Below are 17,616 nucleotides of genomic sequence, written 5' to 3' on the forward strand. Positions count from 1 at the left end.
GTAATATCCTTCCTTCAAGGTGGTTGCACTGAAGGCAAGGGAGCTGGGATATTTATCTACCAACTCCCGGCTATCACTAGCTGAGGGTCACCCCTGAGGTATTAACATCCCAGTACTCCTGGCCTGCCCCATGCACTGGCAAGTGAATGTCCACAGGCAGAAACACACAGAGATTTTTATACTGGACTAAAGGAAAAACAAAAATGTCCTTCTTAAGACATTCTGATGGAAAACGTGCACTGGATTTGGTGGGTGGCTAAATGACCATAGTTGAAGACTGTTGATTTCGTAAATTAACATCAATGAGAAAGATTGTTAGTAGCATGCAACAGGACTCTTAAAATCAGCATTACAAGTGAAGAAATAGGACACCTAATAGTTAAACTTATGCGAAAAACAAATGTAGGAAAGATAACCACCATGTATGATAAAATAAAACACCATAAATATTTATAATCCATATGTAAATAAGGGATTGACATTTAATGATGTGGAATTTAGAATAAAAAATCTCTGAATTCAGATCTCTGTTTCTTCTGTTTCCAGTTGTGTAGCCTTGGTAAATAAAAACTTTGTAAATATTTATTACTATGAATCAGGTCCTCTTTGAGGTGAAGGATATAATGGTGAACAAGATGAATTAAGTTTCGTCCGTATGGTACTAACAGTCTGAGATCAACTGACTTAATTTCTCTGAGCCTCCATCACCTCATATGAGCAGAGAGATTGGTAGTACATTACCACTGATTTTTGTAAGAAAACAAAAGGCTTTTGGAAGTGTTTTGTGTTCTGTGAAGCTCTTCATCAGTTTAATTTTAAAACAATAGCCTTCAACTAACGTGAAAAATTCTAACAGGTTTATATGATTTAAAGCCTTGAAATTTGAGTTGATTGAGCTCATAGGCTACCTCAATGAAAGTACTCATAAAGAAGATAATTGTTTATTCTTTCCTGATTATACTAAACACCACTGATATGATCTTTTTAGGAACCAAATTTTAAGGAAAGTAAGATACTGACAAACCATGGAATATCCATTGAAGTAACTAGGAGTAGGGTAGGCTGACCATCAGATATCTTCTAGTGGATTTAAAGAGTTGATTTCAACTATTTGAGGGTTGTATTGGAAAAGGAGCTACAGCATGGTGATTACAGTACATTACTTGGTGTCTTAAATCTTGTATTTGTATTTTTGGTCTACTCCACAGATTTCCTATGAAAATTGAGTAAGTCATTGATTTTTCTGGATAATTTTCATTTGTTTGTTTGCCTGTTTGTTTTGTTTAATAAACAGTTGGATTAGATGATCTCTAAATTCCTGTTATCATAGATTCTTTACAGATGCTGATAAAATCTATAGGTTCTTTCTCAAGAAAAATGCACACACATTCAGAATTATGCCTGAAATTTCAAGTGATTCATAGACATTCTCCACCCTTGCAACTCACCTTACTCCCTTGAAAATCTCTGCTTTAAGTAGACCTGAATCATCTCATCAGAGTTAAGTTTATTCCCAGTAGCTCCATAGATCTCTGCAATAAAAGAATGTTTGAGAATAACAGTGTGGGTGATCACGTATCTATTGCAGCATAACAACCCACCTCAAAATTTAATGGTTTATTTATTTATTTGTTTGTTTGTTTGTTTATCATATCACAACTTTGCAATGTGGGCAGGGCTCTTTGGGCAGTTCCGTGGCTCTGAGTGGAGTCAGCTGGAGCACTCACTTGGTTGTATTCATCTGGTGTTTGAGTTGGGTCAGAAGGTCAAAGAAGGCTTTATTCACTTGCCTGGTGCTGCATGGTCTTTCACGTGGTCTCTCCACCTGGCAAGCCTGAGCTTTTGTAAAGCACTTTAGGATCTTTCCAAGTCTTATATAACACTTGCCTTCTCAGAGTGTGTGTTCTACGAAGACAAGATCCAAGGTGCAAGCACTTATCAAGCCCATGCTTGTGTTACACGTACTAATATCCCTCCCATTTGCTATAGCAAGTCATATGACCAAACACAGCATCAATATGGTTGGAGACAACACGGAGGGCATGAGTATCCGAGGTATGGTTTAATGGGGCCACCAGAAGGAATTTTTTGTTTACTATAAGTACATTCCAAAAAGCAAGAGAGTTATCTTGGAAAGTACTAACTTTTCAATCATGCAGACATTCAAACAAAGGCTGAGGAATAACTTATAGAAGATACTGTAGAGGTCATTGCTACATTGAGATGAATAAAATGACCTCTGTGATCATGAGACTAGATCAAAGCTGACTCCAAATTTTGAGCCATCCTGACTAGGGAAATAGTAGTGCTGTTAACAGTAATAGGGGCATCAGGCAGAAGTTTCAGGTTGGGGAAAAAATGGTAAATGTTGATAGATTGCTTTTTTTTCCCATATAGAAGAAAGAGATAATCAAGAAATAATGACCCTTATTCTTCCCTGTTTTAGGTTGGATGTCGATATAACTGAACTTCACAGTTGGATTACTCGTTCAGAAGCTGTGTTGCAGAGTCCTGAATTTGCAATCTATCAGAAGGAAGGCAACTTCTCAGACCTTAAAGAAAAAGTCAATGTAGGTTATGCATTAATTTTTATGTATTTTTCTAAGTTTTGCTGCTTGTAAACGCTATGCTCTGAACTTTTATTCTCTTAAAGTTGAAAAGATTAAAGTGCTATGATATAATGCTTTTAAATATATCTTTGAAATATATTTTACATATCAAGTAGAATCAAAGTTTAGCATAGAGAAATGTTTACAGATTCTGCTGTGACTAACGAGGAATGCTTTTTGTAAACCTTCTTTAACTTTTATATTATTTAGCTGTAAATTAACAACTTTGTAACATGAACTCATACTGATTTCCCTTCATATATTGTTCTTTCACCTGAAGGCTGATATTTTAGCAGGCTTGCAGAATAGAATGGAATAGAATAGACCCAACCCTTAGGAATACTAAAGACCCTGTTTGTGCTCTCATTATCATCAAAATGTTATACTTCAAAGTCATTAATAATTGTCATAAGTTATAACATATTTGCATTTTCTGGATATGTATGTATTACATTACCATAACTAAAAGATGCCCGGCCTTTTTCAGTATTTTTTTATAAAAGATTGTTTGCTGGTTTTATTTCCTACTGAGACATTATGGTTTCATCCTTCGCAATAGGGATTTTTATTAATTTAATAAGAGCTGTTTCATCTTCAGGGATATTATCAAGGCTTTGATTTTTCAACTTCGACTTATAAACATCCATTTTTGGTATATAATTGGCAATAGTTTGTGAGGCAATTTCTAACCGGCAGAGTGAATATTCTGCAGTGGGCAGGCTAAAGAAACAGGTATTCTGAATGTTAAATAATTTTAGCTATAGGAAGATCACATGTGTGGATTCACTCTGCTTTATCTTTCAAGCATTTGATTTCATGAATTACAAAATCTATTAGATTTTTACAAATACAACACTACCACAGATACAAGGGAATACCTGCCGTGGGGTTGGAACTTTTGGAGAACAAAAAAATCTTCTTCTAGGAGAAAAAATTCTGTTTTTTTAGGCTGCTTGAGGGGGAGAGAGAATTTCATCAACATTTCTCAGAGTTGACTGTTTATAAATGGGAAAGTTATTTTAAATTTCTTATTGGCTTTCTATGGTATTCTGTTAGCTTAATAACAGACTATTATAAATAGTTTCAAGAAAAGGGAATTATGATTATACTGTTAATGTTTTAGTTTTAAAATTAAACTGAAGGATAACATGTAGAAAATAGCAAAATATCTTATTTCAGAGTATCCTTATTCAAAGGTATATTCTTATAATTTTTGAGGGAAATTCTACAAGTAGAAAATTACTTAGAGAAGATGAACTCTAATTATGTTTCGGAGTTCATGTGACATACTCGACCACTGAAAGTATGAATCACCTTGGGTAGACATTTTATTAGCTAATTAAAAATTTTTTATCTATCTGAATAATCCACTTAACTGTTTGCCATCATATTTCTGTGTCTTAAAATAGCTTTGATCAAGCAGGAAAATTGAATTTTAGCATTTCCAGACTATAAATTTAAAAATTTCCTGTTATCATATGGTTACCTAGAAACAATTTGCATTTAATCAATAGTGTCAGCAATGAGAGACTGAAAGTGCTAAAAAAATGTACAATACTGTATGAGTGGTTTTCTGATGCTTCGTTGAGTCACCTTTATCAACTTTTACTCTCATATTCTGAAATAAAAACATCATTCTTAATTGCCTACTAAAATAGGACATGAAATGATTTACCTAGACATTTCCTTCAGGCTAAATATAATGTATATGTATTTTAAAAATCCTTGAGAGAAATACATAGTAATGATGATGGATATGCAGTTTAGGCATACATTAATTTTCTTGCTTCTTCACCTGTCAGTTTATGTAGGTTATTTTGAACACATGGGAGGCCTATCTCATGAGCTTGAGTGGTATTCATTCATTTTTAGGCATTCATTAAAAATGGCTAAATAATACCTCCTCTTTTTTTTCTTTCACTTGAAATAATAAATGAAGGAATCAAGCACTTTCAGCCAATTAGAATATCCTAGGACATTATCACTTCAGATTGATATACTTTTAAATCTAACAAAAAATTTCCTTCTCTATTAACACTGTGTTTTATCCATACAATTAACATAATACACTTTTTTAGAAGTTGAGTTCTAGGGGACATATCTACTCAAAGTGTGGTCCCTGGACAACCAGTATTGGCATCATCTGTGAGCTTCTTAGAACTGTAGGATTGATTTCAGGCTTGATAAATCAATTTGCATTTAAACAAGATCCACAGGTGATTCCTATGTACATAAATGTTGGAGAACCAATACACAATGGGAGACTTTACCAGACTTCTAGGTGTTCTTCACTCATTCTGTTAATGTCGCCATAGTTCAGAATTTCCAGCTGACTTAACAGGTATAGCTACTCAACTTCTTGAACTGAGCACATGGTAATGTAAGTTAGTAATTAAACCAACAAAACAAGCTCTTCTTACCCCAAGGTGATTTTATACCTCTACAATGTTCTCCTGAAAAGCTTTCCTACTAGCCATTAAGGTCAACAGGCCTTGGGCTCTTCCTGGGACTTACACTTGCTTACACCCATACCAAATCAACTTTTCACCAAGTTCTGTGGGAAGTCTTCAAGCCAATTAATTCTCCGTTTCCCTATCTCTATTATCTGTGTTTGCCACCGGGAATATAGGAACCTCTATTCACCTGTCCTTTCTTGTATCTTCGTCTCTATGCTCTTCTGTACTCTTTCCTTTGTCTCACTTTCTCTTCTTTGTGCTTTCTCACACTCATTCACTGTGCACTCGGAAACCCTTCTTCCAAAACAGACTTTCTCTCCTGTATACCCGTTTTGTTCATATATGGAATTTATTGGGTTGGCCAAAAAAGTTCGTTCGGCTTTTTCTGTAAGATGGGGAAAAAGTCCAAACAAACTTTTTGGCCAACCCAATACTTTTACCCTTAAGATCACCACGAAGATTAATGACTCACTCCTCCACTCCTTTAGAATTGCTAGTTTACTCACTTCTCAGGGTCACTTCCAAAGGTACCACCCTTAATGTAAAACTACCTCTTCCCTTGTGTTTCATGCCAAGTGGCCATCTGTCATTCACCAATTTATTCTATTATTTTCTCTTTGAAGACTTTGGCATCAGGTTCACAATCTCCTCCACCCAAGTTATGCCTTTATCCTTAAAAATCTCAGCCCATGTGGGCTATCTTGATGTCTCCAAAAGCTTCCATTTCCCTCATCTCCTCAACTCACCTACCCACTTGCATTAACAATACTGTAGATGTTTCGCTGCCAGACATTACTCCATTTCGGAAAAACCGCACTTAAACAGACTCATCAGTAATTCTTCCTAAGCTTTCCATACTTCCCTAGTAAATTTTCTCAACTTTTCTTAACTATTATTTCAAGTTTTTATGGGTCTCTTAAACTTTTCCCCACCATTTACAGTAGGTGACTTTCCCTCTTATTTTAGTTAAAATAATCTCTCTTAAATTATGTGTATTTGTGCTCACGGTCTCTTTATTTCCCTCTACCTTGGTGGAAGAGACTGTGTTTTGGCTCATGAGGGCTAATCTCGGGGGGTGTGTATTCAATATCTTCATTCTCTTTGTCCTCAGGAACCTGCTTCCATTCAGCCACACATCCATTTCTTCAGTGTCTCCGTATTTTCTGGGTCTTTATCATCAGCCTTTAAACAGGCTGTTTTTCCATCTTTCCATCCTATCCTATAAATACATATGTGAATATTTTTGTGCCTTATTTTCTCAACTTCTCTGCAGGACTAGACCCTATTAACCTCTTAGTCCTTCATGAAATTATTTCCTCCTTTGGATTATGGAATACCACTCTCTATTGTTTACCTTTTTAACGTTTTTGCCCTTTTGTTCCATCTTGTTTTTCCTTTAATATTGAAATTCTGTACAGTTCTTCCCTTGTTTTCCTCTCTAGATTATCCTCATTACTTCCCATTCAAATAGCATCTATTTTCTAATGACTCCCAAATGTGTATCTTTAGCTCCTGTCTCTCCCTTAAAGCCCAGTCCAATATATCTAACTGCCTAATAGACAAATTTAATTGAATGTTTGCCTGCAAACTTAAACTTCAGTCTCTCTCCAGCCCTCCTTTATTCTTTCTTTTTACTTTTCTTCTTCCAACAACCTCATCCAGAAACCTAAAAGCTAACTGGGTCATCTAGATTTTTTTTCTACCATTCACAAGTCTACCCTTTGACAAGTCATTTAATCTCATTCCCTTAACAGCTCTTGAAACTGTCCAATTCTCTCTATTCCCATCACCACAACCCTGACTAAAGCTAATATCATGGCTGACTTTGGTTTAAGATGACAGTCCCTAGCTGGTCTTCACTGCCGCTAATGTTGTATTACTTTAGAAGTTTTCACATCACTTCTGCCAGAGTGAACTTACTAAAACATAAGCAATATCCTGTTATGCCTCTGTTTACATTCATTTGAGAAAGAAAAGAACAGCCACTGAGACTCAGGAGCTGGCTTGGCACTACAGTTAGGCCTTGGAGGTGCTAGATGCTGTACTAATGCTTGCAGCTAGTCTGTAATGTTCTCATGTTGAATATGACAAACAACTCAGAATGCTCACCTCAGACAAGGCCACTCCACAATCATGATGGATCACGACAAAAACGTGACCATTGTGTAATTATGTCTCAATACAGTAAAAAATACTGACATTGTCCAAACCACCCAAAATGACCAAGTATCCCTCCTCTTCACTAATATGACAGATTATGCACCTTTACTAATCATGGCTTTAGCCTCTCTACATTCTTTCTGCCATCTAGATAAGAAGATTTAAGATATCCAATCATAGAATCACCTCCACTTCCTTACAGCGTCTAATTAAAGGCAAAGCCTTGCTTCCTTGACCACCCACATCACCTTACACAGCCCAAACCCTATAAACTATTTGTAACATCCTCTTAGAGACATACCCCCATAGTTCCCTGTTACATGCCATGTCTCTTGTTGCAACTAGTAAATCAACTTAACTTTGTTCATCTACAGGCAGGTTCCTGGTGCCCTTTGACTGAAAGGCATTGGCAAAGTCACTGTCTTCATGTTGCCCTTATGCAGGCTACCATGACCTAATTCCTTTCTACTTATCCAAACTGATTTCTTGCCATTGTTACATTGATTATATTGTTGGTTTCTAGAAACTAGGGACTGGAACTTAATCTGTTTGGGTTTTGTTTGTTCGTTCGCTTTTGGTTTGGCTTAGTTTGGTTTTGGTATGCAGTGTGTAACATAGCACCTGGTATTTAATCCACTTAACGTTTGATTATGTGAATAAGTGATTTTTTTTTCAGTTCTGCAGGCATGTTTTAAGTCAGGCTCTGCTACCAATATGTAGGATATAACGACTTCTGAATAAACATTCGAGTGAATAAATTACTTTTTCTGTCAAAGGGTAAAACTTCATTATAGAATCTTAAGTGAATAGAAAATTAATTGCTTCTATAGTCAGCATAGGACTCTGGGGGATGTGGAACTTACTTTCATATTAATTAGAAAAGATGTCATGAAAAGAAGAGGCCTTTAAGAGATGCCGGTAAAGAAGGAGGACAAGAGGTCATGAGTGTTTTTAATCAGCTTATTAAAGAACTAGTAAACTTCTCTTTCCTGTATACTTTGCTTAAAACTTATGTTAATTATGTTTCTTTTTTTTTAATAATACAACTAAATTGCCTTTTTGATCAATTATCTTATTTTTTGAATTATAATTTACATACAATATTATATTAATTTCATGTGCCCAGCATAGTGATTTGAATTGCCTTTTATTTTGCACTTGAAGTTATACACTTTACAATTCATAACTTCCTGATGATCTCTCAGAATTTTCATGAGCCCATTATATATTTGAAAATGTACAATGCATTGCTCATGCAATGGTTCACTCATGCCTTTACTTGAAGTTATGTGTACTAGATACTTTAGAATCTGAGTAGTAGCTTCTAAACATATGATCATATACGGAATACATACTGAGTAAAGTATTTTTCTCTGTTGAGAAAAAATAATTTCAAAACTGTGTTCTGTTATAAAATATATACTTTTACAATTAAAAATATTATATCCATATTATACATATGTATTCATACACATACATATATGATAAACAGAGATACATAAGGAAATAGGCACACATACAGAAAAGCTGGATGAGTTTCTAGAGGAAGAAAGATTATAGAAAGATCTTAATGTCAAGGGTAGATATGTTTTCATGAACAAGGTGATTTGAAAGAGGTTGTTTTAGTTATCAGTACTTAATGCTTTAAGAAGCATTGTACCTGGCAGGAAAAATATTTGGAGCTTTTCATGAAATAAGTTTCTGTAAAGTAGTGAGGGCTAAAATCTGGCTATAGATATTTGGACTAACATTGAAGATGAAATGCATGGAAGAAAATGGGTGTCATTGTTGAAGAACATTCAGATGATATTCGTGGCCTTGAAAACAAGGGGGAAGCTTATATATATATATATATATATATATATATATATATATACACACACACATATATATACATGTATATATACATATATATGTATATATATATATATATATATATATATATCAATAAATAGGGTTGGAACCATGGAAGAGGAGGAAAGACTGAAGATGTTGAAACATTTGAAAAACATCTGAGAAAAAAGTAATCCCCAAGTTTCTGAGACCAGTAAAGTGTTGTTCCACTTATTCCCTAGTGGATAACAAAACATCCCCACATGTCAGCATAGCCAAAGATTTTGCACAGTCTGGAAATACAGGAACAACTTAATTAGGGTACTTGAAAATACTATAACTCTCTACTTGAAAAATGGGAATACTTGTTTATTTGCTGCTGAGTCCAAAGAATGCTGATTAGTACCATAGTCAAGAAACATTCCCTTCTCTTTTGTTCAGTATCAAGTCTACATTTTACAATCTCCAGTATTAATTTGGATCGTGATAATGCTTTTAGTTTCTTCCTTATGAGATCAGTGTCTCTGTTGCCTTGGTATTTCATTCCATTTTTGTTAAATTCAACATTTTCTAGCCTTATGATTTTATGTTGCTTTTTATGAAGTCCATGATATCTCAGTGAAGATGCCAGAACTGTTTCCTGAACTTTTGTTTGGTAGTCTGCTGTTCAGAGTTTATACTCCCTCTAATTTTTTTCAATATGATATTTTTTCTTTATTCTGTAATAAATGTTACAAGTACCATGTTGGGTTTTTTCCCTCTTTGTTTTCTCTTCCTCAGCCAAGGCAGGATTCTATTAAGTTTTGACTTAATGAACTTTACATGGTACTACTCATTTTCTATTTGGGTCATTGTTTATTCCTGTTATCAGGACTACATAACAATCCTGTTGGAGAGTGAGTTGTTCCCAACTCTCAGTCTCATCTGGAGTTTCCAGGAGACTTTCATTGAATCCAACTTTACTTTCCTCAGCTTGTAGCACCTAAACTCATGGGCTGCTTTGGTGACCACTGTATGTATAACTACCAGGATTGTTACACACGTACACCTTCACAGAGCTTTTGAACTGTGGGTGGAGTGGGAGAGACTGTAATATTGTATATGGAGGCATGATGCTATGATAGACCTCACTTTATTATGCATCTACTATGTACCAGGCACTATTCTAGGCACTGCAGATAGCATGAAGAAGGAAATGTAAAAGGATACGTGACCTTATACAGTTTATATTCCTGTGGGCAAGATGGAAATTAAGCAGATTAATATGTAAAACATATAGAATGTTAGTGATAAATGCCAAAGATGAAAATGAAGGGGGAATGAGAGCTAAGGTGTGTGTGTGTGTGTGTGTGTGCGTGCGTGTGTGTGTGTAGATAGAGTGGCAGTACAAGGTCTCACTGAGAAAGTGCCATTTAAGTAAAGATCTAATGAGGAGTTTACAAATACCCAAGGTAGAACCATTTAAGGCAGAGAGAAGAATAAATGCATAGCCCGAGGAGGTAGGAGTGTGCCTAGAGTGTCAGAGAAAAACAAAGAGTGTGTCTGGGGCTGAAATATCAAGGTGTTTAGTAGCAGAAGAGGTCAGAGAGGCTAAGGAGATTAAGGTCAGGTGAAGCCATGGTTAGGCTTTGAGCTTTTACTCAGAGTGAGAAGGGAAGCTTTTGGAGAGTTGAGCTGGCTTTCTCTGTCAGCTGTGTTGAGAATGTGTCATTAAGGAGCAAAGACAGGAACAGGGATACCATTTAGTAGGCTATTTTGAAACATCTAGACTCACGAGAGATGATGGGGGTCTTTTGACTAGTGTGGTAGTAGTGAGCACAGTTATAACATTGCTTTCTGGATGTCTTTGAGGTAAGAACCCATAGGATTTTCTGATGGATTGTCTGTGGGGTTTGAGATAAAGAGTCAAGAAGGATTCGAAGTTGTTGGCCTGAACAAATGGAAATATAGATCGAGGCCTAGGACACACTATATTTAGAGGTCGGGGAGATGAGGAGGAACCAGCATGGGAGACTGAGTAAAGGCAGTCTTTGAGGTCAGAGGAAGTATGTGTTTGTAGTCTAGGAAGCCAAATCAGTATTCCCAAGAAGAGGGATCCTCTGAATCAAATTATGGTGATAAATAAGCTGAGGACTGAGAATCAGCCATTGATACTTTCTGAGTGTCAAACAGCAGGTAAGCAGTGGGGACAGAATTCGAACCACCTGAGAACAGAGTGACTCCAAAACTTTTCATTACCTTCTTTCCTGTCTCCTTGCTACCCTAAATTTTCTCATTTGTAATCAACTATCTGTAGGTGTGTCTGAAATGAAATTTTCTGGGCTCTTCACTATCTTGTTCATACTCCTCAAGGCACATTTATGTCAGTTTTTCTCTTAATTTTCCAGTATTCCTCTTTAAAATGTTGTTGCTTATCAGAACCTAGGTATCATCTAAACATTGACAAATATGTGGAGGCTACTAACTGCTTCTTTCTCAGACCTGTATCTCTATTTATGCAGCAGTTACTCAGTTTGCAAGTAGTATACATCGGCAATGGGGTACAGTAATTGAGCTGTACACAGTTGCCAATGAGCCTATAGACTGTCATGTCCATACCAAGTGACCAGGCGTTCCTTCTGATACCTTGGTGCTCATGCTGCATTAATGGGTAAATATTTTGTATACCATCCCTGACTACATCCAAACTATCAGGTTACTTTTACTGTGAGTTGGAATAAGATATGTTCAAATCTGTTTGATTCATCTTCATTGAAATACCCCTAGAAGCAGCAGAGTATGTTTGAAAGAGAGCTTAACTTGTAACTAGATCATCAGGTTTCTAATATTGGTCTAAAACTTTCTACTTCTATGATTCTTTTTTTGGCCATGCCATGTGGCTTGCGGGATCTTAGTTCCCCGATCAGGACCAGGGATTGAACGTATGGCTCCTGCAATGGAAGTGCAGTATCTTAACCACTGGACCACCAGGAAATTGCCTCTACTTCTATGATCTTGGATATATGACTTAATCTTATTTGCGCTCAATTTTCTCTTGTGTAAAATAGGATAAAATAATGCTGATTCTATCTCACAGAATTATTATGAAATACATATGAAATCATGTAATACACAGTAATTTGGTACACAGTGTAAGGCATTCCATTTTTATCATGGTTATGTCAGTGTTTTCAGATCTTTCACAAACCTCTCTGTGCCTCGCTTTCCTCCTCTGTCAAATTGGGAGAATAATAGTACCTACTCCAGAGATTACTGTTTTGTTGTGGTGATGATGGTGGTTATTGTTGTTATATAAATTAGAATAATTGAAATAATGTGGCTAACCAAGCAAGGTATTTAAACTCAAATATTACCCCTGAGATATTCAACTATGTTTGTCTCTCTGTTAGTAATACTAATTGATTATTCCATTAGATGCTTAGAATAAAGAGATTATGATCATGACATTAAGGAGGCCATTAATCATTTCTTTTCATCATTTATAAAGACAAGATGGTGTTCTGATTCTACTCTTCATATAATTTCATGTAAAAAAACAAACAAAACAAAACTCAATGTAGATAAAATAGAAGCCACTCTGTTAGAAAAGGATAATTCTAAAACTGTTTAACTCAAAGAACACCAGTTCTCATTTTTCTTGTTGTTGTTTTGTTGTAGTACAAGTATTTTTCTTATTTTCTTTTTTTTTGAGCAGATGTGGTTAAAATTTGAGATGCCCCACATCCCGCTGTAGCTCTTGGTAGTTGTAAATATTTGAATATTATATATTTACTTAGAATGTGCTTATTTTTCTCTTCTAAATGCTCAGAGTCCTTTGCAAATAGCATTTACCTTTTAATGGAGAACAAATTTAAAGTATTGGGAAACGTGTGCCAATTAGATGCTAAGGACAGAGAATTTAGAAGACCAAAGTTGAGAATTAAGAATATGTGAATTTTGGAGCTTCATCTGGGTTCTTACCTTTAACAGTATATTGTGTGTGGCTACTTTATTTTCATGGACTTTTCAGTTCAAGTAGCAAGCTAGAACTTTCCATGGTTCTGTACACTCTTGTGTAAACAATTCAGTAATGTCTTTGCAAAGCTGACTTTCAAGATAACCCAGAAATTTCACCTGCTAATTGATACGGCATCCTGGGAGCATATAATCCCCAAGCACCATAGTCTGTGTACTTAGAAATTTTCAAGTAGAATCCAAGATAGTAAAATGTTTCTATTACCTTTGGAGTTTTGCTGCTGATGAGATGAAACTGAGTTCTCATTTGCTGCCCTTGATGGCATAATTTAAAATGTATATATTCCAGCTAGTCTATAAATACTTTTTAAAAAAGGCTGTCCTTTTATAGTGTTTTATTTCATTTATTGTGCTAAATTTTAATTTGTTTTCTTGTATATTACAGTTTTTCCTGATTGGATGTATTCTATTGTCTATAGGCTCTTTTAGCATTTTGCACTCTTTGACCTTAAATCCAGTAATTCTAGTTCATCAACTCTTTTTAAAATAAATTTAAAGAGCTCTGTATTCACTTGTGACTACTTCTTTAAATTGGAGAATCTTTTTAAATATTTAAAAATATATGGATTATTTTATGAGCATTCCCAGCATTTGGTGTGCTCGGGGAATAGTCCAGTCAAGATGATTACTTACTTCTCTGACAGTGTTTTTGATGTTGCCATATTGTATATATCTATATTTATGTCTACATATCTTATCTGTCTTTAACTATTTGCTTTCAGAGGGAAGACACTAGATCTGCACTATGCAGTTACAATTGACACTTGACACATTGTAGCTTTTAAAACTTAAATTAGATTAAATTAAATTAAAAATTAATATCCCCAGTCATACTTGCCATGTTTCGAGCACTCAGTACCCACGCGTGGCTAGTGGGATGTATTGGACAGTGCAGATACAGAATATGTCCATCCTTGCAGAAAGTTCTACTGAACAGTGCTCCACAGAGTGTGCATGTATCAATTATATGCCTCCCACCTGTACTCCAATATTAAACTTTGGAATATTTGTTTAAATGCCTATAGATCTAAAAGTTTTTAAAAAAACAGTCTGATGTAGAATAACCTCCTGCCACAAACTCAAGTGAAATCTTTGTATGATGCCACTATTAAATCGCAAAAATATTGTCTCACTATATGTTAAATACATCATAGCTTGCTTTTTCTGCAGGTTGTTAGGTTCAGGACATATAACATATTGTTATAGCCACAGGTTTTAATGACTATAGTAATATAGTTCTACTACATCATGGCTTAAAATTGTTGCCTCTGTAGAGACATTATTAGCTAAACTCAGCAGTATCAAATGCTACATTTTGTTAAGTAATTGTGTTTTTGTTGTTCAAAAGTTAACTCTGGTTAGGAGAAATCAACAAAGCAATTTAGAAAGCTTTATGAAACTTAATCTAATTTTCCTTGAAATGGGAGTACTTTGACAATCCTAGAGAGAGAAATTAACCTGCAGTCTTGTACTTAGATAAATATGGGGTTTTTTTGGTAAATTATTTATGCTAGTATACTTTTTTCCTATTGTATATACTTACTGGATTTTCTGTTTGATTTTTAATAAAGACTATATACTTATTAGGAGCATTATCAGTGTTGTATTTTTAAAAGATAAATTCCATTTTAATTATCTGACACTTCATCATTTCATTGTTATGATTTGCCTTTGTTGGTTCTTTTTGGGGGGCAGTCTTAACTTATAATGCCTCAGAAATTATTATGTAAAAAAGTTAAGAGTAGACATCTTATTACAAAAAAACAACAATTCAGTATGAAAATGTCTTGTGATTCATTGCCATTTTGATGCTTCTAGTGCCAAGAACTTGAGAAAAAATCTTTAGATTCACATGATAAGCTGACAGAGTGAAATATCTTAAGGCTTGAAAGGGCAAGTGGAAGTTATAATTACTGTATAGTTTCACAATCCTTTTATTGAATACTCACCTTTGCTATCATGCTGCAGGCCATAGAGCGAGAAAAAGCCGAGAAGTTCAGAAAACTGCAAGATGCCAGAAGATCAGCTCAGGCCCTGGTGGAACAGCTGCTGAATGGTAATTACACAGAGTTGATTTAGATAATCTTCTTAGGGATTTGAGAAACACATAGGTTCATGTTTATCAGTGGAATTATATCAGACAAGCCCTTCCTGAATGAAAATTTAAAGTGAGTTTGTGAGCTTTTATTATTCTTTCTTAATGCTAAGCAAATTATTAGAGGAAATTCAGCTTTGAGTCCAATGGAAGAAAATGGCTTGTGGTAGAATATTCTATCAATCTGCTGCCGAGAAATCAGTTTTAGTGCAAATCCTGCTAGCATTTGTCCAAATGATTTAAGAAAACAAGATTTGCAGAAATAATTGGAAATGTAAGCAATCATATAATATATGTAAAGTTATTATAATCTGATTTAAAATAATTTTGCAATATATTTTTTCCATACCTGTTTGCTAATAATATATTTATTTTCTATGTTGCTTTTCATTTTTTAACATGTTTAAAAGAAAATGTCTCCTCAGGGTAACTTTTTTTTTTTCTTCACCTACTTCTGAGTGAGGTAAAAGTACAAAGCTAGCAAAACATATTTTTAAATAATGAATTAAAATTAATTTTCGCTAACACTTGGTACCTCAAAAGCTGTCTGAACAAAATGTTATTGACATCAATTGTAAACAAACTTCTTTTCAATTGTCATTGTTATACTATTATATTCATTTCTATAAGTATAAGTAGGTGTAAGTAATTTATGAAAATCAGGGGTAATGCTATTTCTAAACAAGGTTTATTTTATTTTTCAAAGGATATGTTTACAAGAATATCATAAGCAAATGTAACAAATGTTTTTGTTATGCATGTCAGCTTTTTCCGGTACCTGCCTGCATTCTGGGGCATAAATTCTGTGTATGAATTATTTTTTGCCTTAATTGCCATGTTGGCATTAAAAAATTCAATGATCTTCCTAGGAAATCAATTCATTTTCTTCTTCTAATGAGCCCCATGACTGTATTTGGTTAAAAATAAAAACAAGGGAATATGACAACTGAGGATTGGGTTAACAAGTTAATGAATATATAGAAGATGCAAAATACAAAAAGCAGGTTGTTTTTTATTTTTATTTTTTTTTATTTATTTATTTTTTGCGGTATGCGGGCCTCTCACTGTTGTGGCCTCTCTCGTAGCGGAGCACAGGCTCCGGACACGCAGGCTCAGCAGCCATGGCTCACAGGCCCAGCCGCTCCGTGGCATGTGGGCTCTTCCCAGACCGGGGCACGAACCCACATCCCCTGCATCAGCAGGCGGACTCTCAACCACTGCGCCACCAGGGAAGCCCCAAGGTGGTTTTTTTTTTTTTTTTTTTCTTTTTGCGGTATGTGGGCCTCTCACTGTTGTGGCCTCTCCCGTTGCGGAGCACAGGCTCCGGATGCGCAGGCCCAGCGGCCATGGCTCACGGGCCCAGCCGCTCCGCGGCATATGGGATCCTCCCAGACCGGGGCACGAACCCGTATCCCCTGCATCGGCAGGCGGACTCTTAACCACTGCGCCACCAGGGAGGCCCCCCAAGGTGGTTTTTTAGATGCATGTTTGCTGGGTGGTTTAACTGATGAGTTTGACAACAGCATATTCATGTTAAATAAAATTATATGATCTAAAAAATTATCCTTAAACTATTATATAATTTCCCCCTAGGAACTGCATTATCACTTTTTCATTTTTATAAAGTGATGTAAAATGTATACTTTTAAATAATCTCTACTTTTAAATGGTCTCATTTCATCATCAAATATCAAGTATACCTTAACTCATTATCTGATAGTAGCATACACTGAATTATTCCAAAAGAAGTTAAAATTTAGAAATGAAGGTAATGATTTTTTGTGATGAAATTACATACCGGGTTAAAATGATCATATGATTAGTGATAACATAATTTTCTAGATTATTGCCCGTATAGCTTTAAATTTTGGAAGCCTGAAGAAAAATCAGGACATATACTAGGTATCTAATAAATATAAATTGACTGATTAAATTCTGTTTAGCAAAGCAAAATTAAGGCAGTAATTGAGATAATGACATTGGTAATTTTGGTCAGAAGATAATAATACTTCTGAAGGAAAATTCTAATTTCTGTAGAAAGCAAAGCACAGTAAGGGGTAGGGGTGCAATTTGAGACATTCCTCATTGGTTGACTATATTGATCAAATTTTACGCTTCTCATTTGTTATGCTAATAAAGATTTGGTCTAAGTGATATGTGATTAGGTTCAAAATTGGGCTATAACTAGAGCATAGATACTTCTGCTCTGCTCCATTTAATCAAACAATTTACATAATTACTAAAAAGTAGACTCCAAGATTCAAACTTATATTTTGTTCCTTTTTGTTTTGTTTTTCACAGAAGAAATTGCATAGTATTTATTTTATGTGATTGTTTGAGCAAATTGTGAGTTAAGCCAGATGCACAATATGTGCCTGGAGTACCTCTCCAGGTATATTTCAGAGCCCCCCCTCAACCCTATATTACAATTGCTCCACCAACATAGAGC

The 17,616-nt window shown here is 35.2% G+C and overlaps 1 protein-coding gene across 1 annotated transcript in view; it reads left to right on the forward strand.

Moving 5' to 3' along the window:
- The window catches only part of DMD (dystrophin), a 1,698,782-nt gene that overhangs the window by 303,928 nt on the left and 1,377,238 nt on the right, over positions 1–17,616 (forward strand). The window contains exons 13-14 of the mRNA XM_060087208.1: positions 2,447–2,570; positions 15,041–15,128. Coding sequence (XP_059943191.1) covers positions 2,447–2,570; positions 15,041–15,128 — 212 coding nt within the window. The remainder of the gene's footprint in view (positions 1–2,446; positions 2,571–15,040; positions 15,129–17,616) is intronic.

This window comes from Mesoplodon densirostris, chromosome X (assembly GCF_025265405.1).
Source record: "Mesoplodon densirostris isolate mMesDen1 chromosome X, mMesDen1 primary haplotype, whole genome shotgun sequence".
NCBI classification, from domain to species: domain Eukaryota; kingdom Metazoa; phylum Chordata; class Mammalia; order Artiodactyla; family Ziphiidae; genus Mesoplodon; species Mesoplodon densirostris.